At 35.2% G+C, this 22,507-nt stretch overlaps 1 protein-coding gene across 1 annotated transcript in view; it reads right to left on the bottom strand.

Annotated features, from left to right (window-relative positions):
- Positions 1-524: 524 nt before the first annotated feature.
- Positions 525-22,507, bottom strand: part of LOC148956244 ((E3-independent) E2 ubiquitin-conjugating enzyme UBE2O) — a 118,258-nt gene continuing 96,275 nt past the window's right edge. Inside the window, exons 16-19 of the mRNA XM_089100427.1 lie at positions 21,498-21,661; positions 11,962-12,223; positions 5,785-6,036; positions 525-4,616 (exon numbers count right to left, since the gene is read on the bottom strand). Of these exons, the coding sequence (XP_088956553.1) occupies positions 4,510-4,616; positions 5,785-6,036; positions 11,962-12,223; positions 21,498-21,661 (785 nt within the window). The 3' untranslated portion in view covers positions 525-4,509. The remainder of the gene's footprint in view (positions 4,617-5,784; positions 6,037-11,961; positions 12,224-21,497; positions 21,662-22,507) is intronic.

Genomic DNA, 22,507 nt, shown 5'->3' with positions numbered 1-22,507 from the left:
CTGACAAGTGGTGCCGTTTGTTCAAGGCCCTCTATACTGAATACTAAGAGTTCCAACCAGATAAACGGTCGTCGCACCCCAAAATAAATACCGGTGTGAGCGCATCCAATTCAATTTTCTTTTGTGTTTTTGTCAAAGGAAATTTTAATTTGTGTATTTCTTTGTTTTCTTTTCTTTAGTGAGTCATAAATAAATCGTTAAATGAATTCACGTTCATATACCTATTGATCCAAATGAATGAAAATCACATCATATATTCTGGATCACTTTTATTACAAAGCGAAAAGACAAAATCATCACATGAACAAAAAGCACAAAATAAATGCCAAGCAAATACTGAAATCCTCGGCCCTTTAAACAAGAACTTTGAACATAAAAAACTTATCACGACGAAAGAAACTCAAACACGCAGAAATACTTAGATTTTTTTCTGAGCCATGTTTTAAAAAGAGTGAAAGAAAGAAAGAAAGAAAGAGAGAGTTCAAGTTCATTTAATTTCTCATTAAAGAGAGAGAGAGAGAGAGAGAGAGAGAGAGAGAGAGAGAGAGAGAGAGAGAGAGAGAGAGAGAGAGAGAGAGAGAGAGAGAGAGAGAGAGAGAGAGAGAGAGAGAGAGAGAGTAGAAAAGAACGATACAAGAAGTTCTTTAAAAGAAAGATAGAAAAAAAGAGTAAAACGAGAGTAAAAAAAGGAGAGAGAGAGAGATTAAAGAGAATTTCTTGCTTTTCTTCAAAGCCAATTTTTTTTTAACTTTTTCGCATGCTGAACAATGATTTGCGTACCACAGGTATCTATCTTCTGATTCACAGCCTTTGGCTGGGAGTTCAATGCGTGGTTAGGGACAAATCATCGTTTTTTCCCCCAGATAAGCTAGATTATTTTTTCTAAACTAGGCTTTTCAAATAAAATTACAGAAAAAACATCAAAATATATATATAAAAAAAGCTAATGGATTTTTTTTGGCTAATGGATTGGTTATACTGTTTTTGTCCTAGGTGATTGGATGGATGATTAAGGTCAAGACCTTGTTAAAGTGCTCATTTATCTCAATTACTAAATTAGGAAGACAGTTTTTTTTCTAAACCAAATAATTACCTGTAACATATTAGCAGAAATCATTGCTTTATTTTCCTAAGCTACAATTTTAAATTCAAAGAGCAACTCAAAGCTTTTTTCTCAGCAAGAATTTAGAAAAAATAAAAAGTACGTTGAAATAAGAAAAGAAAGGAAATTCTCAACAACATAATAAGCTGAGGAACTGCATGGAGGGCATTCAATGAAGAATGAAAACAACGCTGTCAATCTTCATCGAATATTCTTGTAATATGTATAATCAAATATAGATGTATATTGTACAAAGACCCGCAAATCAGAAAGAAAGTACGATGCATCTCTCTTTTTCAATTTTATAAGTCTAACTAAATTACCTTGGTAGTATTGAATACTAGTAGACGCAGGAGAGGCCATCCTGGATAGGCAGTGTTGCCGCCTTATGCGCCGACCCGCAACTGAAGTCCTAATTCTAAGTAAGAAAGTATTGACTAGAAGGAATAGATCTTTAAGAACAATTTGAAGTAACTAGGACATCAAAACACCCCCCTCCCCTGGACCCATCTTAGGTCTATTCAGGCATAAAAATTGCCATTTTAAAAAAATTTCTTTTGATTTTTTGAAATTATGACGCTTATAGAACAGCATCACATTGTTGTCAGTTTTTGCCACTTTAACCGTAAAAATAAAAAAACAAAAATTATTTAGTTCAACTTAATCTATTCATTCCCAAAGAAAATACACCTTCAAAGGAGAGCTACACTTTCGTCAGCTATTGAGTGCTAAATGTGTCTAGCTTCTTTTTTTGCTATTTTCTCACTCAGATTCATTAGTTTAAGTTTGACGTGAGGTTTAAGTTTGACACGAGGTAGAGCAAGTTTCCACTTAACAAATTCACATTTCACTTTCGACTAACCAGAAAGTAAAGTTTCTGGTTAGTTTTCAGTCTTAAATTTCTGGTTAGTTTTAAGCCTCAAGTTTCTGGCTAGTTTAAAGTCTTAAGTTTCTGGTTAGTTTTAAGTTTCAAGTTTCTGGCTAGTTTTAAGTCTTAAGTTTCTGGTTAGTTTTCAGGCTGAAGTTTCTGGTTTGTTTTAAGCCTCAAGTTTCTGGCTAGTTTAAAGTATTAAGTTTCTGGTTAGTTTTAAGTTTCAAGTTTCTGGCTAGTTTTAAGTCTTAAGTTTCTGGTTAGTTTTCAGGCTGAAGTTTCTGTTTTTTTTAAGTCTCAAGTTTCGGGCTAGGTTAAAGTCTTAAGTTTCTGGTTAGTTTTAAGTCTTAAGTTTCTGGTTAGTCGTAAGTTAGTCTAGCTAATTTTCCCCTTAACTAGATCTTATTTTCGATCTCCTTAGTACTTCAGCACCAAATACGCATTCCTAAACTGGGATCAAATAAAGACATCTCGTTAACTAGTTTCAGACAAGAGCCGAATTTCACATCCCAATGAATAAGGAGGTCCTCAAATACGCAAATATTCTTTTAACTTCTATTTTAGATCAAAGTTGAAAAATTGGTCCTTCTGGCCAACGGAATTTTGCTCAAAATAGGTAAAAGCTTCTGGCTTGAGGGTGTACTACCAAATACACAACAACTATAAACCTTATTATTTTTTAGATAGGTTTTGATAGCAGTTTTTTCTAATATTTTTGAAATGTTGTAGAGAATTTCACTTTCAATGTAATATTTTAGCTGGAATTTCCATAGCGCAAGTCCGTGACAAGGAACGGTTACAGACACGGACACGGACAAAAGACTGTCACACAAGTTCTACCATTCTCATGGGTAACAGTGTAGTCTATGACTTCTTCTGAGCTAACCAATGTAAAATAAAGTCATTATTCCATTGCATTCGAAAATTTTGTATTCATCGTATTTTTCGAGGCATTTCCAGCCTAATTCGACTCCAAAATCAGCCCCCTCATATAGCTCTAGTTTAAACAAAGTGTAAATTTAATTTGAACGTAATGTAAATTTTTGTACACCAAAAAATTAACAAACATTTTTGCTTTTAGGGAATGGGAGAGGTGCGTTACTACGCATTAAAACTGGAATCGCTTCCAAAAATACAAAAAATTGATACTTTCTAAATGTAATGAGATGTGAATTTTCTATCAGTGCCTTCAAAAGGACACAAAAGACACCGTTACTTTTTCATTCGGTAAATCTTTCTTTTCACTGAATAACAAAAATTTGGTCGTACATTATATCTCTATTACAGCCATACAGAAAAGATATTTCTGTATACAGCCATACAGAAATATCTCTATTACAGTCATACAGAAAAGATATTTCTGTATACAGCCATACAGAAATATCTCTATTACAGCCATACAGAAAAGATATTTCTGTATACAGCCATACAGAAATATCTCTATTACAGTCATACAGAAAAGATATTTCTGTATACAGCCATACAGAAATATCTCTATTACAGTCATACAGAAAAGATATTTCTGTATACAGCCATACAGAAATATCTCTATTACAGCCATACAGAAAAGATATTTCTGTATACAGCCATACAGAAATATCTCTATTACAGCCATACAGAAAAGATATTTCTGTATACAGCCATACAGAAAAAAGCCCCTTAATAAACTCGTATACAGATATGATGCACAGAATTTCAAGAGATTTTAGAGTGGGAAATATAGATCAACATGTTCTAATGAATAGACTTATCAGTATTTGCTATTCTGACCTCCTGAGTTCATAAGAAATCTGCAACCATATAACAAATGTAATGTGGCGTTCCATTGCAATACGTGTTGCTCCAATTTTATACCCTTTTAGCATATACGTTTTAGCAAAATTTGCTTCATGTCTGTATTAGAAGTTTTACCCGTTGTTATATATTTCATTTTATTTTAATTGCAAACGGAAATGCGGCTCTTTTCTAAGAAATTATTCAACTTGCGTCAAGGTATCTATAACACATTTAAACTCTAATAAAAATAATTTAAACTAATAATTTTTCAACGTTAAAATTTATTCCCTGCCAAAAGAGTTAAACTTAAGACCGTAACACAGTAATTTTAAATTTAGCATACTATTTTTTTTTTATAAACTTGAATCAAGTTTTATTAATTAACTTGTTTAAATTGCTGTTGTAATTAAATTGTTTTTAATAGCGGGCTAAATTATTTCAAGTTTAGCAAACTATTGAAATTTTAAATCCAATTGAAACCTACGCTTTTTGAAAACTTTGATTTTTGAACCTACCCCCCTTTTTTATTGATTTTTGAAAACCCCTCCCCTCCCCAGTAGTTTATGATTCCTATTATACACTTTAATTTGAGTGGCGTAGTCGCTCATAGTTCCTATTAAACACTTTAATTTAAATAAAAAGCTTCGAAATTTTGTACATCAGCAATTCCTCTCTTCACCTCCCCTCTTTGACAACTTTATTGACATTAATCGTTTCAACTGCATCAACTGCAATGAAGCTTCTTCATTCAATGTTTGCATCAGTCAGCGATGGAGGAAATCTCTTTAAGCTTGATGATCCACTTTTCAATTGCCAAACAAAAGCCTTTCGAAAATGGCAGCAAAGGGAAATCAGGTTTTTCTTCACCTAAAAAAAACAGATCACTACATCTTTGAACTAATTAGCAAATTCGTTTAAAAATCGATTAAAAAATCGAGATGAAGATATAGAATTAATTACTATTCGTAAAAAAAGTTATAGTCTTAATTACCAAATAAGACTTAAAATGTACAGCACCTATAAACTCATATTCGGATCTAAGATCAAATATCGAATCCGAAATGATGTAGAGCATGGCTCATCAGCTTTACCAAAGAGGGAGAAAGGCACCCTAAAATAAAAAAAAAACCTGAAAACTTGAAAACACAAACTAAAATCAGAATTATACTATAAATATTACGCATTAATCAAATATGGGTTTAATCAAAAATAGGTTTAGCCGATGACAATTAAAATAAAGCGGCGACTAGTGCAACCCAGTCACTTCTTTGGATCAGTCCAGTCAACCTTATGTCTGGGTTGCTTTTCCAGTCACTCCCTAGTACGATCAGGCCTTGCAGTGACAATACCAAGGCTGACGCATTGAAACCAATGCACGAAAATGTTAGAGGGGGGGCGACATGTACTTTTCAAAACGAAGGGGGGGGGGAGACATTTTTTCCAATGAAGATACATAAAAAAAAATACGTTTTTCAATAAGATACACAAAATACACTGTTTGAAATCTAAAAGGGCTTCCTGTGCCTCCGAATTGGGGTCACTGAGTTGGCAATACCAGTTAAGCCCTACAAAAAAAGGTATTGGGATTGTCTTCTTCAATCGTCCATTTGAAAATTTGCCCAAAAAATCAGTTCTCTTACATTTGGGAAGACACCAACCCCAATTTTAAGCCGCCTTTCTATTCTATTATTGCCTTTCCAAACCTTCTATTCTTTCCTCTGACTCATAAAACACAATCCACAAAAGTTAAGGGAGCAACCCTTGCAAAGCCCTTACAATTAAATCTATGTCTTAAGAAAACCCTACTGAATATACATAATGCTTTATCATTTTTTCAGTTTTATCACAGTTCACGTAGTTTCATCACTGGGCCCTTGTACCTCAGTCTTCCTCTCAGAGCCACTAAGGGACCTCTGAGGAGTTTCGTGGTTCTAGGATGCTAACTATCTTGTGACCACCATTCAAATCTTCAGATATTTTTTGTGGTAATAAATGGACGTTAACAAGCTTAGATTATTCATAGGTTAATATTTACCTGTAATTTTATCAGCCGAGGAAATCCACATCTGGAGTCTCTGAACAAACTTTGGTATATGGTTTTTAAGTTTTGTGATAGTCTCTTCAATAAAACAAGGGTGGGGTTTATTGAACTGATTTACCATGCTCTGTGCCATTTTTAGATAAACCATTTCATTGTATAGACGAGAATTTTCAAAGGCTTGTCCAGTCCCTCGCTGTTTCTCATAACCGGCTTCGTTATAATAGGGTTCCGAATTCAGTATGAGGCCTAAAAAAAGAGTCTTTCAGCACTGGACAATCAGCCTAAACGCATTTGGAGTGAATAATGCGGACAGTTTCAGGGAACAATAAAATACGAATATTTTCAGAAGCTGAAAATTTTATATTTAGCCCTGTCCATTGGATACTAGACTAAAAAAAAAAAAGAAAAAAAAAAAGTCAAATAAGAGTAGAGCTACCATACCCTAGACCTCTAGATATTTCAAGTCTGAATTATTATATAGCTTTATTTTTGAAGCGTCGAATGATTTGCCCCCAACCACGCACTGCAACCCCGGACGAAGGCAGAAAATTAGGAGATCAGCACCTTCGTCACGCAAACCATTGGCCAGCATGCGATAAAAGTTTTTTTCTGATCATTTTAGGTTTTGATATAGCTCTTCATCTTTGAATACTTTTTTTTTAAACTGATTTCTGTAATTTTTTTTTAAACTGATTTCTGTTTTTTTTCTTTATGAACATGTTTTTATAATTGGTTTATTTTCATTCTCAGCCTGATGTTGAACGAGTCCGGAGAATGAAAAATAAAGTTATACCTACTCGTCATCGATTTTGAAATGGACGAGTTTGAATTATTATGAAGAACCCGATCAAAGCGAAAATGACACTTTATTAAGATAGTGAATCCTGCATGCTAACAGATAACAAGGACATGCGTTCCGTTAAGATAATGCCTGATGTCAAACAAGGATGTATCCTATCCCCATTTGTTTTTGTAATGGACTATATTTTCCGCAATCTTTAAGCTTAGGAGTGAAGATTAGCAGCTGTGGATAATCTGACTTGAACTTAACACATGACACTGACCTCATTGAAGAAGCGAAACAGCGATTTCAAGGCCATAGATGACAAGGCCAAGAAATTGTGACTTGCAGTGAATATCAGTAACACAAAGAACATCACCACATGTGACTTTCCGCTGAATTGTTCCATGTGTTTTTATAATGTATTGCGTATATTTTTAATTTCACCAAATAGCCTGTTTGCTAAAAAGTTACTTTTCTTCACTACCGCTTGCAGTGGCGCACAAAGTAAATAATTAGGGGGGGCGGGGGCCTGACCGGGGGTTTCTGGGCAAACCAACGGAAAAATTTAAAAATTCCTTAGAAAAAACGGTATTTTAATGTGTTACTTTAAGTTTATTTTAGCTCTTTGAATGCAAGCATTGAGTAGGGACAAATGAATGAATGATAAAACCGAGCAGATTAAATAAAATTTAAAAACGGAATATCATTTTTTTTCTTGAGGGGGAGGAGGCTACAGCCTCTTTCGCCCCCCCCCGTGCGTGCGCGCCTGACTGCTTGAATAGCACCTACTTCACTAGCACCCCTTCTTGCCTCCCCCTTAATAAAATACTGTAGCTACTCCCCTGATACAGCTTTTTTTTAATACTTTGTCTTTTTCGGTTTATTTTTGTCAAGTATATATTCCCAGTTAATTGCAAGTCGGCTGGCAACAAAATAAATATGAATTTTTTGGGGGGAGGGAGACTATGATGAATATGAATTTTTTTTTAGGGAAAAATCAATACAACAAAGCATTTTCAATAGTTACTGTTTTGTACCTATCTACATATCTACCTATCTACACCTATCTACAAGAGGTACCTATGTACCTATCTACATGTCCAGTAACTTTAAGCCAATCAGAGATGAAACAAAATTTTGGCCAATTTTTTTCGCTTACTCCTCTTCCCTGCCCCTCTAAGGTTATCTTGCCTCTGGATACAAGTCACTTCAAAAGCCGATCGTGCAATACATCTCTGTTTTTCCAAATCCGAACTGGGACAAAAAAGCTTTTTATTCTTCTTTTGGGCACAAGTTTTTTTTTACATTATATTCTCTGATATGGGTAATATAATAAACTTCTTTTATTTCAATATGATCATATATATCTAAACTAGATGAGAATCAGGTGAGACATTTATTTTAGCCCAATTGTATATTAGTAATAATAATAGGTAGGTAGTAATAGCAATTTATTATCCCAAAAAAAAAACAGAGACAAAATCAATCGGAACCACACCAAAAGCGTCGCTTGCTAGGGTATGCTACTAACAAAAAATAGAAAAATAGCAGAAAAAAAAAAAAAAAAAAAAAAAAAAAATCTATAACAAGCAGAAGGTGAAACCGTGTACCAAAACAATTACTGTTAAATTTAATTCCATCAATCTCAATCTGTTTCGAAGGTATACTTACCAAGAAACCCCACACGTAGCTCAGATTTAAATTGAATAATGGGTAATTCCTTGGTACATGGAACAAGCTTATTCCACAGCTTAGCCCCTCTATAAATAATTAAAAAAGCAGCCCTACTAAAACTAGGCGAGGAGCCTGGTTATCTATGCTTTTACAAGATCTGTGACAAGTAACATTGAATCTTTCTCGAAATAATCTCGTAAAGTAATCTGGAAGGCACTCACTGCATCACTTATACACAAAAACTATTATATACAAACCCCATAAGCCAGCTATAGGTACCACATTGTTTTTATTGCACATTGACCTGACTTAATCCCGGTTACCTATTCCACAAAATAATCTAATAGCATGATTCTGCAGTATACGTATTGGGCGAAGTATTGAGGGGAAAGTACCAAGCCATACAGACGAACAGTACAAAATATACGGATGTAAAATATAATAATTGTAAAACATATGAAGGAAAAAGTTGTTATAATTTTAATAGTGTTTTATACTGGAAAATAGTGTTTTAAATTTAGGCACAAATTTTTTTTTTACATTAGATTCTGCGATATGGGTAATATAATAAACTTCTTTTATTTCAATATGAGGCATCTATATCTAAATTAGATGAGAATCAGGTGAGACATTTATTTTAACCCAATTGTATATCATTAAAAATAATAAGCTATTTAATCCAAAAATAATTAACAACAAAATACAATAATACAGTAATATACAGCAATTCCAAACATTCACGGAATTAAACAAAATAAAAATATATATAAAATATGAAACTATAATTTTCGGATGCACTAATTTATGTTATTAAACCCAATATGTGTACCGTCTTTTAAGGAATTGCTAAAAACGTTTTGTTTAGTATGGACCCTATTGACTTCCTGTGTAAACTCGCAGCGATACCTCTTATTATTTGTATTTTATGCACCTGGGATACATTTTACTTGGAGAAAAACTGCTAATAATCTATCTAGTGGTATTTGCTTTAACTTTCACATTTATAAAAATGAATCAAATTCTTTTATTTTACATTATTTCTTATGCAGACCCCCGTCCCTGTTTAGGCACCCCCAAATTGATTTTAATTTTTGAAGGACCCCTGAATGATCCCAGAAAACCCTTGGGTCCGTAGGTACCAGTTTGAGAGACACTGCTCAAGAAGAATAGATATGCGATAGCATATCCTTATATATGTCACAGCAACCCTACGGAGCCGCAAAATAAACAAGAAGCCAGAAGGAAGAATAAGACAGAAGGAGGTTCCAGTTTACTGAAAAAGAAGAAAATACTTTCCTTTTCTAATGATTTTTCTACATACTATGGAATCAAAAATGTACAATTGCAGAATTTTTTAGACTATAAAATCCTCCTGTATTCCTAAACTCCTGGTCCTAGAGGATCTTTAACTTACGAAAAGTCTGTGTTTGATTTGTCTTTAGAATAAAGAGGACCTTTCAGGCCGATTTTCTTGAATGACATACTGTACAATGATGATTGATCTCGATCAAAGTAGTTAGACGTTTCACGTCTAAAATTATATCATGTTCAGATTTTGTTAAATGTCACATAATTCAAGAGACCTTTCGTTTTCTTGTCAAATTTCCTCAAACAGAAATTTTCAAAAATTAAGCTCTGGGTTGTAAAGTTCGCTTCTCCTCCAAGATCTTGAGATTCTAAACTCCAAGATTTACACGATCGAAAAACACAGATGCCTCTAGAATTCCTTGATATATTTTTAAGCTGATTTCAATAATTCGTAATACTGCAATAATAAATCGGCGGCAAAATTTTTCAAATATTTACCCCACCAAAAAACCTTTTTGACCACACGGATTTTGAAAAATTCTGTCATCAAGTAAAAGTTATCTTCAAAAATATTCAAATATAGGGGGAGGGAGGGTTTGCCCCTACAGTGCTGTATGAAATCCCAGTGGCATAGCAAAAATTCCAAAAAATTAAGATAGTTGTAAAACCTGTTACCCTATTATCACACCAGTTTGGATCTAGATACACGCAGCCATTCGTGTCCTGTTATGTAAAAAAGTGTTTTTTAAGGTAAGATTTTTTTCAAGGTTCTGATTGGGGATTTAATAGACTGACCCAGGCTGCAAGAATTGCAATAGCTTCTTTTCAAGTGGGAAAGTAGCTCAAATAGGAAGATTTTAGAGCAGATGATTGAGCGCCGTCTATTTGATTTTTGTTAAAAATTACTTTCACGTCCCAAAAGAACGCATGGGGTTTGGGCGGAAATGGCGATTGATGGCTGGCTTGGACATTTTGTATATCTGTCTTTATGCTAAGCGGCGGGCCACCGGGAGTGATAGGTCTAGCAAATCAAAGCCGATGGTTCAATGGTAACACCTTCCTTGAATCTGCATTTTACGAAACCAGACAAAACGTTTCTTATTCTTCTACATTCGGATAACCACGAGGGTCATCTAGATCCATATTGTATTAGCTAATGCAAACCAATAATGCTGTTTATGTTCCCCTTTCATTGCCCACACATGCTGCAAACCAATAATGCTCTTTATGTTCCCCTCTCATTGCCCACTGCTGCAACCTTTGGATGCAGCGGTGCTAGACCGTTTAAGCTTTCAAAATAAATTCAATGAAAGGCTGGATACCAATCCAGGGCAACGAATTTCAATCTATGAAGGGGCAGAGATTACTTCACAGTCTTTCCTGGAAAGTTTAGCTCTGCAAACATTGAGTCTGCTTTTCGTGCAAAAACAATTTTTCCTTTCAATAGGAATATTTTCTCGGACTAGTATTTACCTTTGGTAGTTACAGACAGACCGGTAGTTGTGGTGTCTCGGAACCCAAGTCCCTTGGTTTCGTCCGAGGTCCCTCAGACCGAAGGAAGACCCATAGTCACTCCTAAACATGCTCGACCTTCCCCGTGCGTCCACTGCTATTGTTTAAAGGTGCCGCGCTCACAACCAGGTGCGCATCCAAAATTAGTTAGGCGCGTGAGTCCTCAGGTGAGCCAAAGTCTTGCCTGCGATTGCACTAATGTAGCATCGATTTTGCAAGCAATAAGCCAACATGCTCTTGAACTCTCGATGTATATTTTCTAACGCATGAAAAAGAGGAAATAGAGCAAGCGAGAAAACAAAAAGTAGAGAAGACAACGAAAAGGAAGCGTGGACAGTGTTTAGAAATTGTTGAAAGAGTGATCGTGACCTTCATGATCTGGACGACATTTCAAGTGACCGTTGACGTCGAAGACATTGAGCCCTTTGATCCCGATTCAGTTGCTGCGAATGACTTTATTCTTATGAAGTTTGTCCTTAGCAAGCGCAGTGCAAAGATTTTTTTTTATAATTTTACACATAATTTAAAATGGGACGTCAAAATCTAAAGGTTTAGACTGGTGTTTATACTAATGCTAGACCCGTCCAATCTAACTCCAAGGGCAAGGGCTGTTTTGGACAACTTAAAAAAAAAAAAATAAATCCTTTTTTCGAAGAAATATATGAAAAAAAAACGAAAGTAGTCTTAACGGATACGCGTTTTTTGGTGAAGTCAGAACTAATGAAAAAATGGCTAATATTCCGTAAATAAACGCGTCAGAGTCAATCCTACTCTCCCCTACACCTACGGAAAATATTAAAAGATTTGAAAGCTACTTACAGAGCAAACAGGCAAACAGGATAGAAACAGAGAAAAGTTGAAATATAGGGACAATATTAACAGATTAAAAATACCTTGGATAGAGACAAGAACTTGCAAGAGGTTTGAGCCTGGATTCCAAACTTCTGAGCCCCTTCCGCTCCAAGTGCCAAGTAGACTCACACAGACTTTCCCCTCTTCGTAAAGATTTGGATTTAGCCTCTCATTACAGTATGCATAATAGTGACAGGCTGGAGGCCCAGAAGGATAGTTTGCAGGTAATTGGAAATCGAAAAAGAAGAGGCCATCTTCGTAGGGAGTTTTACTGGGTCCTTCAATCATAGCACTGAAGAGATCCTGGAATTTTTTTTTTATTTTATAATCAATCATAGCACTGAAGTGATCCTAGAATTTTTATAAATAGAATTTTTCAATTTTTTTTTTGTAAATTTTCTAATCAATCATAGCCATGAAGCGATCCTAGAATTTTTAAATTTTTTTTGTAAATTTTCTATCAATCATAACACTGAAGAGGTCCTAGAGTTTTTTTGTGGATTTTCTAATCAATCCTAGCATTATATATATATATATATATATTTTGTAAATTTTCTAGACCTACAAAACAAAACAAAATCTATGGACTTAAAAGACACTGAAAATTCTCTGCCTTACATCACAACAAAAGCTCCGAATGCTATCTAGTGATTCATAGCTTGGCTGTCTACCAGTGCCGCGATCGGTAGATAGGAAATTTTAGATCATCCTTATCGGCCATCCATCTAGGGTCAAACAAAAAGCAGGTCATCCTCGAATGGGATGGGAGGATGTTGTAAGGAAAGATTTAAGAGAAAGAAATTTAAGAAGAGCTAAGAGATTAAAGGTTGTAATGAGGGAGGCTTTGAATAGATTTGGATGGAGGAGGAGCGTACGTCGGTGTACGGCTTGATGTTGCAGTGTGTTGTTATTAGTAGATCTTAAAAAAAGAACTTTAGAAAACTGAAAGTCATGCAAAAATTGCCATCAAGATTACAAATGAAGATGAGAAACACAACTTCCGCAATTAGCATAAAATTACTGCAGAACAGACGAAATAATTAGCAATTAAACAACTTATGAAATATAAAAACAAAACATGAAAATTTGATAATTATATCAAGATGAATATTCTAAAGCCAAGAGGGAAAATCCGATACACTTTTGATATGTCTGAAAAAAAAAACCCTTTGAAAAAACATGTGATATGTCTGTTGAACATCATTTTTCTTTTATTTAAAGACATTAAGGCAATATTAGGACTCAGAAAATTGTTAACTTAATTGAGCACCTTTATACTATTTGTGGTGCTAGTTCTTTTTAAGCTACGCTGATGAATAGGAATCCTATTTTGAGTTTCCAATTAAAATATACCTACGTTGTTACATTCTAAAGATTTATGACGTTTAGAAAAAGGATACTGTTCCTTGACATTTTAATCTGAGACTAATTTTTAAACATCAGTTTTGAGTAAAAACAAAGAAAAGGCCATTAAAGTATGCACCAGAAGAAATCAAATACGTTAGTTTCTCTTTATGAAATTGTTGGGATGTTAGCAGAATAGTACGTCATCTCAATCTTTCTTTCATTATAGCCCTAGAAAGCCGAATTGAATCACATTTTTCGTACAGCCTACTGTTTGAAACACGGTCAGTCTGCCGAGTACAATCTGTAGGTAATTTCTCTGCAAAACATCTAGCAAATCTGCATACGCTTTTCGGAGCGTCCATAATTCAGAGCCATATTTGACCACTGTCATCACTGTAGCTTCTAATATTCTAATCTTCGTTTGCAGACTTATCTTCCTATTCTTCCAAGCTTTTTTTTAACCGTGAAAAAACACCATAAGCCTTGGCTATTCTCCTTTTAACATCTTCACTGCTCCCACCGCCTTTACTTATAATTAAATAAAAAAAAAACAAGTTTTTTTTAACTGAAAGTAAGGAGCGACATTAAAATTTAAAACGAACAGAAATTAATCCGTATATGAAAGGGGCTGTCTCCTCCTCAACGCCTGGCTCTTTACGCTAAAGTTTTTTTTATTGATTAAAAAAAAGTTGTGAGACAGAGTCAAACTGTAGCGTAAAGAGCGAGGCGTTGAGGAGGGGACAGCCCATTTCATATACGGAATAATTTCTGTTCGTTTTAAATTTTAATGTCGCTCCTTACTTTCAGTTAAAAAAAACTTGTTTTTTTTTATTTAATTTCTATGCAGCTTTGATTTTGGCTCACCGTACATGAATAATTAAAACGAAATTTGCATACTAATTCTACTTTTTCCTTTGGCTACATGGCTTTCTCGAAATTTTGTTCTGACTTAACTTACGTAACGAACTTCTATATTCGTATATTTGTGTTACGTATATTAGGGAGTTCTCCCCCAAGTTAATATATCACTCTTTATGTTTAAGTTCAAATTTTGTTCCGATCCTTTAAGAATGACCCCTTACTCACAAGGCCTGTTAATTAGAATAAATAGCTCTGATGAAAGTACAAAAGAAAACTTTACCGCAAAGAGCGAGTTAATGACTAGGAGGCGAACTCAATCATATACGTAATAATTTCTGTTCGTTTTAAGTTTTTATGTTGCTCCTTACTTTCAGTTGAAAAAATTGTTGTTTTAATTTCTGATTGTTCTTTTTTTTAAATAATGCTGGGAAATCCGGCGCCCCCTTCATAGCAATTTCCCTTCCCCATGAAAACTTCCGCAATGAAAAGATCCTCCCACGTAACAACCGACCCCCTCCCCCAAATACCAGAAAAAAAACCCCTGAAAACTTCTGTATACTTCCCAATAACCAATACTATATGTAAACATTGGACAAAGTTCATAACTTGCAGATCTTCCCCCGGGACTGTTGGGGATTAAGTCATCTTCAAAGACATAGTTATTATATTTTCGACCGTGCTGAACAAAATGACTATCTTAAAATTTCGATCGGGTGACTTTGGGAAAAAATGAGCGTGGGAGGGGGCCTAGTTGCCCTCCATTTTTTGTTCACTTAAAAACGTCACTAGAACTTTTAACTTCCGCTTGAATGAGCCCTTCCGTGATATTTTAGGACCACAGGGTCGATGCGATCACCCCTGGGGAAAATAAAAAAACAAGCAAAAAAAAAAAAAAAAAAAAAAAAAAAAAAAAAAAACACGCATCCGTGATCTTTCTTCTGGTAAAAAATACAAAATTCCACATTTTTGCAGACAGGAGCTTGAAACTTCTATAGGGTTCTCTGATACGCTGAATTTGACGGTGTGATTTTCATTAAAGTTCTATGATTTTTAGGGAGTTTCCCCTTTTTTTTCGAAAATAAGGCAAATTTTCTCATACCCGTAACTTTTGGTGGGTAAGAGTAAACTTGACGAAACTTGTATATCTGAAATCAGTATAAACATCTTATTCTTTTGATGTTATCTATTGGTATAAAAATTCCGTTTTTTAGAGTTTCAGTTAATATTGTGCCGGGTCGCTCCTTACATACAGTTCGTTACCACGAACTCTTTGATATTACCAAGGTAAGTGAAGTTGCCCACCTGATCAATCTTTTCGTTACCTAGTGTCACCTTTTCATCTCTACAAATAATGATATTTTTTAACATATTAGAATTATTTATATATTTAAAGCAATCCATGGCATCTGTAGTTTGGTCATTAGGGTTATAAAAGCTTATTATGTAGGTTTTTGTATTATTCAGCCAAACACTGATACCAATTGCATCAACATCATTTACAAAATCTGGAAAGTTGATGCCACAGAATTTTATATTATTTTTAACTAATAAAGCTACTCCACCTCCTTTTCTCTCTGATGATCAATCCTTTCTCAGGATAGTATATCACAGAGACTTAATTTGTTGATTTTGGGTTAAATGAGTTTCCTGGAGGCAAGCAATATTGATGGAATTATTATTCATAAAAGATATTAGTTCATTTAGCTTATTTTCTGTGAGTGATCTTACGTTCCACTGGAGTATTGATATGTGTTGTGTTGTTGATTTATTTTTCATATGACTGTGTATCAATGTTCAGCTTTGTTAATAGTAAAGCAAGATCTTTTTTTGCTTGAATGAGTATATCAGGGATGTAGATTTTTGCCAATTCTGCAATGATTTTTGTTTTCTGTAGTTGATGTATGTTCATGGCCTGAACTGCATTACAGTTTAGAATGAATAAGCATATATTTGGGAATTGCATGTTTGGTTGTGCATCCTGTTTGTCAGTTAAGGGATTAATTCCTGGTAGTGTTTCTGGTTTGTTTCTTCTTGAGAGGGGGGGGGCAGGCTGACCTCATCTCACCGGACAAGGAGGCTTGTTGACTTGGTAATTCCTTCTGATAGGGATGTGAGCTAGGAGGCTTAGAGAATGGTGTTTTCTACGGGGTACTCGATGCAGGGGGGGCGTTTGACTTGGGGTTTTGGTTGGTTTCTTTACGGGCATTATTTAGTATTGATGGGCAGCGTTGACTGCCATTGCTGCAAAAGGGTATGGAACGATCTTTTCTGTTGCTATTTGGAGTGTTAGTTCTCTTTTCTTATGTGCGGGGCATAGTGATTTATTGGTAGATTTATGTGGGCCTTTGCAATTCATACATGTAGGCTGAGTGTTGTTGCACGTTGTCAACTCTTTAGGATGGAATGCTTTACAATTACTACACTCTAGGAGAATCATTGCATTTGTTTTTTGTGTGTCCCAGTCTGAGACACTTCTGACACTGGATAGGTTTTGGCTTGTACTCCTTGTGCGGTTTGATTTGCCCAACTAGGAATAACTTTTCTGGGATGTTAATTTTTCTCCATAAGTGTAAAAAAGAAAGATCCACTTGTTTTTAATCCATTAGAGCTGGATTTGCCCAGTTGAGTGACATCTTCTACAGGGATTGCGTTACCAGCCCTATCTGAGAGCCCTGCTTTTAACTCCTGAATGGGTATTTCTGGGGGAACATTATAAACTACTATTTTTGTTGGGGATTGTTTTGGGTTCCATTTAGATGCATTAATTGGGGTATTCAGATTTTAGATTAATTATTGTGTCTGCTGATTTCTGATCTTGGACAGCTGTTAGCAGAGATCCATCACGGTGAATATTAAGAGAGAACATTGATTTTAGCAATTTTAAAATTGTAACTCTTATTGCAGTAATTTTTTTTATTTCAAAGGGGGTAATAGGAGAAATTTTAAGGTAAATTCCAAAGTTTTGGGAGGGAGGATCTTGGGCGGGGAGAGGGGAAATTCTTTTGATTGGGGAGATTTTTTTCCTTTTTTTAGAGCTTCTAGAAAGGACCTCTTGAAACCCATTATCATCATTTATAGTGACATTAGCCCCTACTCTGATCATTGTCCTATTCTCATAATTAGAACTATCATGTGACATTTGTGATAGTGATCTTGACTAGCCAGAATGGGTATCAGTTTCACTGGTATTTGAGGTAGGATCTGGGGGGACATTTTTTTTTTGGAGGACTTTTAAGCATTGTCTATTGGAATAAGCTTTGTCCATGCCTCCTATGGAGGTACCCTAAATATCTGTAGGGCGTTCCCCTATCACCACCTGGGGACACGCTTAGTGGCCTGGGGGAGGCCCCTTAAAGCTGGCAAATGGTAAATACATTTTCTTATAATTACATTTTAGCTTTTTGAAAGAAAAAACAAAGACAAAACAGCAAATGACACTTGACTAAGGAAAAAAAAAAATGGGAATGATCATAAATAAAGGTTTTCCGTTTATCCAGTGGTAAACATACCAACTTTAGATAAGGGTTCAAATAAACAGAAATCAAAATTAATTGTCAATTGATATTTAAAATGGACACCATTCTCGACATATAAGAGCGGGGCTACCAAGCCTAAAATTATCTACAGGCAAGATAGGTATTTGTACTTTACTGTTAACGAGATGCATTTAAGTGCCGTGTTTTATCGGTATAGCAAAGTAAACTCCACTGTAGTAATCACTATAGTAAATCACTATAGAAAAGTACTCACTATAGTAAAGGCCATACGGCTCCAATGTTTTATTGTTTTTTTCCCAGATGCACTTCATATGGAAGGGGTGGTCGTATAGACTTCAGAGCGGGCTCATTCAATTGGAAATTGGAAGATCTAGTGCCCTCTTTAAGAGTAAAAAATGATCGGATGGGTAACTAGCCCCCTTGCCCTTTTTTCCCCAAACGCATCCGATAAAAATTTTAAGACTACCATTTTGTTAAAAATAGTTAAAATATCAGATAACAAAAACTCTAGGGTTGACACAGCCTCCCAGAGCCCGGGGGCAGGTGGTTTAAGCTATGCCCGAGAGCATATAACGTTTTTATGGTAGGGAAGGTCTTATACACTTCGGAGGGGACTCATTCGATTGGAAATTGAAAGCCCTAGTTCCATTTTTAACAGTCAAAAGGGACTGCAGGGCAAAAAGCCCCCTCCCACCCTCTTTTCCCAGAATCCATCCGATCGAATTTTTGAGATAGCAATTTTGTTTAAGTAAGTTCAAAGATCATACGACAAAAACTCCGGGGTCAACATAACCCCAAGAGTCCGGGGGCAAGTGTTGTAAGTTATACCATGGGGGTATATATGGTTTTTATGCGAGTGTTATTAAAATAGTTCAAAGATCAGATAAGCGGGACCCCCACACTCACTAAATGAAACTTATTACCGATATTGTATTCCAAAACTTATGGAAGCTGACCCCTGTTTCTCCATGGCCCGATCCCACTCCCCCCGAAGAAAATTATCAATGACAGATCAGGGAAGGTGATCCTTGGTCCTCCCTCTATGACCCGACCCCCCCCCCCAAAAAAGAAAAACTTGGCCCTCCCTCCACCCCCGCAAAAAACTTCTTAGCGATTTTTTATTCAAAAAATCATGGGAGCTGACCCACTGGTGCTCCCTCCATGGCCTGACCCCCTTCAAAAAAACAATAACTAATCAATGATATTTTATTCCAAAATCATGGGAGCTGACCCCTGGCCCTCCCCCCATAGCTTGAACCCCCCCCCCCCAAAAAAAAAACAAATTATTGACGATATTTTATTCCAAAAATTATGGAGACTCGCCCCTGGCCATCCATGGCCCGACCCCCCCCCCCCACCCAAAAAAAAGAAGAGATATTAACTATATCTTATTGCAAAACTTATGGGAGCTGACCCCTTTACCTCCATGGCCCAATCCCCCCCCCGAAAAATATCGATAATGAATAACGAGAGCTAACCCCTGGTCCTCCCTTCATTCCCCCCGAAAAATAATAAAAAACTGATTAATGATATTTTATTTCAAAAATATGGGAGCTGACCCCTGGCCCTCCCTTCATGGCCCAACCTCACTCCACCAAAAAAAAACTTATTAACGATCCTTTCTTTCAAAAATCATTGGAGCTGAACCCCAGCCCTCTCTCCATGGACCGACACCCCACCCCCAAAAAAACTTATCAATGATATTTTATTTTAAAATAATGGGCCCTCCCTCCATGCCCCCCACAAACAACAACTTATTAACGATATTTTATTTCAAAAATCCTGAAATCTGACCCCTGGCCCTCCCTCCATGTCCCCTTCCCCCCAAAAAAACAACAACTTATTAACGATATTTAATTCCAAAAATCGTGGGAACTGACCCCTAGCCCTCCCCCATGCCCCCCACAAAAAACTTATTAACAACATTTATTACAAACATCATGGGAGCTGAACCCAGGCCCTCCTTCCATGGTCCACCCCAACCCCCCAAAGTTACTAATTAACGATATTTTATTCCAAAAATAAAGAAATAAATCTTAAAACGAGTGAAACTTAAATTGAATATTCAAACGAAGCTTAAAACGAACAAAAATCATAACGAACAAGAGTTTGGGTATTGCCTCCTTCTTTCCGTGTAAAAGTCTAAAACCTACTGCGCCATTCGTGCTTTACTGAAAACACATTAAACTACAACTGTTTTCTGTTATACTTATTACAACATTGAAAATAAACATAAAAATTACACCAAAATTAAATTTTGAACTGATGAGCTTTCAGCAATTAATATCATTATATATCAAATAATCAGTTTAATTTTATTAGTTCTTTCCAATACTGTTCAAGACAAATATAGCTTTTAATACAAACAAGAGATTGGATACTGCCCCCCTTCCTAGCATTAAAAGTCTAAAGCCTACTGCGTCATTGACGCTTCACTGAAAACAAATTATATTACAAAACATTTTTTCCACTTATTACAGCATTGAAAATGAAACAAAAATTACAGCGAAATAAAATCTTGAACTGGTGATCTTTCAAAAATTAATATGATTATATATAAAATATTCAGTTTAGTTTTATTTGTACTTTTCAAGACTGATCAAGACACATATAGTTTTCAGTAAAGCGCCAATAGCGCAGTAGGCTTTGGACTTTTACAGTGAGAGAAGGAGGCAATATCCATACTATTGTTTGTAGTGATTTTTTTTTCGTTTCAAGCTTAATTTGCATATTCAATTTAAGTTTTACACGTTTTAAAATTTACTTATTCATTTATATTAGTACCTATTGTTTATTTAATTTATGTTCGTTTTGGGTTTCATTTATACTTCAATAGCAATATATTTTTGTTCGTTTTAAGCTTGATTTGCATATTCATTTTAAGCTTTACTCGTTTTGAGATTTGTTCATTTATTTATACTAGAAACTGTTTTTTTGGTACTAAATAGTACTTGTATGTTTTTATGCTATGATTGTTTATTTAATTTCTGTTCGTTTTGGATTTAATTTATTCTTTAATAGTAATTCCAAGTAGTTTTGAGTTTGAGTTATTGTAGGTTTCTATTTCTTCTGATCTTAAGTTTTACATGGTCTTTACTTTTCTTTGAAAAACTTCTTTTTCGGAAAGTTTTCTTTTAATAAATTTGTTGTAACATGAATATAAACTAACCAAACTTACAACAAAGAGAACACAAATCTTAGAATGAATATACTTGTAATTTTCAACTTAGTTTCAATATTTCAAAATAGCACTTCGCAGCAGCCTGTTCAATTTACTGTAACAATATTTTAAATTTGGGAATCGATAAATGAATTGCCAATTTATTTCTTGTACGCTTGAAAGAAGTCTTTAAACTGAAGAAAATATTGATGAAAATGAATCTCATTTTAGAACAATGAAACCAGATTGATTATTAAAAATGTAATGTAATATAAAATATAATGCGAGTAAGTAAGTTTTATTGCACCAAATCCCATGGCAACACAGAACAAAAACGGAAATTCTTTTCTAAATAATTGACATTACATAAACTAAAAAAACACAAATCACAAAAAACTACTTCTATGTTCCATTGCCACGAAGAAATGTTTTTGTAAGGAAACAATTTCAGCGGTATTTAATTTTTAATGAAAAAGAAAAAAAAACTTTAAATTACTCTTATTCTAAATTCAGAAGCTCTTTTTGGTCTAGGCTTTGGTTTAATCTTGAGTTGGAGGGTTTTTCAACCTAATAAATATCCAAACTATAACCAAATTTTGGAAATTTCTCCAATTCTTGATGCATATCGTACTAGCTTTTGCAGACGACCCCTTAATCTCTCTCCAAATAAAGTCCCCACACCATACATAAATAAATAAAAGTAGGTTGATACCGTTCTATCTTGAAAACTTCGGACATGGATTCCTTCAGGTAAAGATTTAGTCAGGAGTTTCACTTCTTCTCTATAAGCTCTTAGGAAAGAGTTGGGAGTTTCTGGTTTAGTAATATTTGAATAATATCTATGTGATTCAGGAGCCGTTTCCAAAGACATATAAGCTGAAAAACAAATAGAAATAGAAAAAAGAGCTATGATAGGCTTCAAATGTTTGTACACTAAAAAAGTAAAACACGGAGAGCCATTTTTTTGGCGGGGGGGGGGGATTAAAGGGTAATATAATTCCAGTTTTGGACACATATTGAGAAGAATTCACTTTGTCTCTTTTACAGTTATACTATTTTATGCAAGGACTTAGTCAAGCTTTGCAGAACATACATTTACAAAGGGAGATAAAGAACGAATCCTTCCCTAAAATCCATTTGAAGTCCTATACTCGCTTAGAAGAGCATATGATAGGCTATAAGGCAACAATTAATGTTACCGAAAGTGTCAGTCAACTGGTATATCATGTCGGGTAAAATGGGTCATTGACATCATTTCTTTTTTAGAAGGAGGAAGTAGGGCCCCTCTTTTACCCTCTCTGCTTGGCGTTTGAATTCAACTGAGCTAGTTACATTTCTGACTACAGTGGTAGACAATAAAAGAAGTAACTATATTGGTACTAATGCTGGAAAATTCATGATAGCGGCCAGCTGTTCAAGGCTAATCCAGCTATACATACTTCTTCTCTACCTCACCTTCTTCGAAGCTTCAATCTTCACTCTGTCTCATGTAGTCCGTACTTTCCATAATTTTTTTCTAACGTCCTCTTCTCTATTCGAGGACGTGGAAGTGTTGGCCAATCGTCCTCTTCGGCTAGCCGTCTAGGGTCAAACGAAAAGCAGGTCGTCCATGGTTGGAGTGGGAGGATATCGTAAGGAAAGATTTAATGGAAATGGGAGCTTCCTGGAAGAGTGTAAAGAGGAAGGCTTTGAATAGATGGGGATGGATGAGGAGCGTGCATA

This window comes from Artemia sp. Qi Xiang Cuo, chromosome 1, assembly GCF_049724085.1.
Source record: "Artemia sp. Qi Xiang Cuo chromosome 1, ASM4972408v1, whole genome shotgun sequence".
In the NCBI taxonomy this organism is placed as follows: Eukaryota; Metazoa; Arthropoda; class Branchiopoda; order Anostraca; family Artemiidae; genus Artemia; species Artemia sp. Qi Xiang Cuo.
The sequence above is the reverse complement of the archived record's forward strand: the minus strand, read 5'-3'. Positions and strand labels throughout refer to the sequence as shown.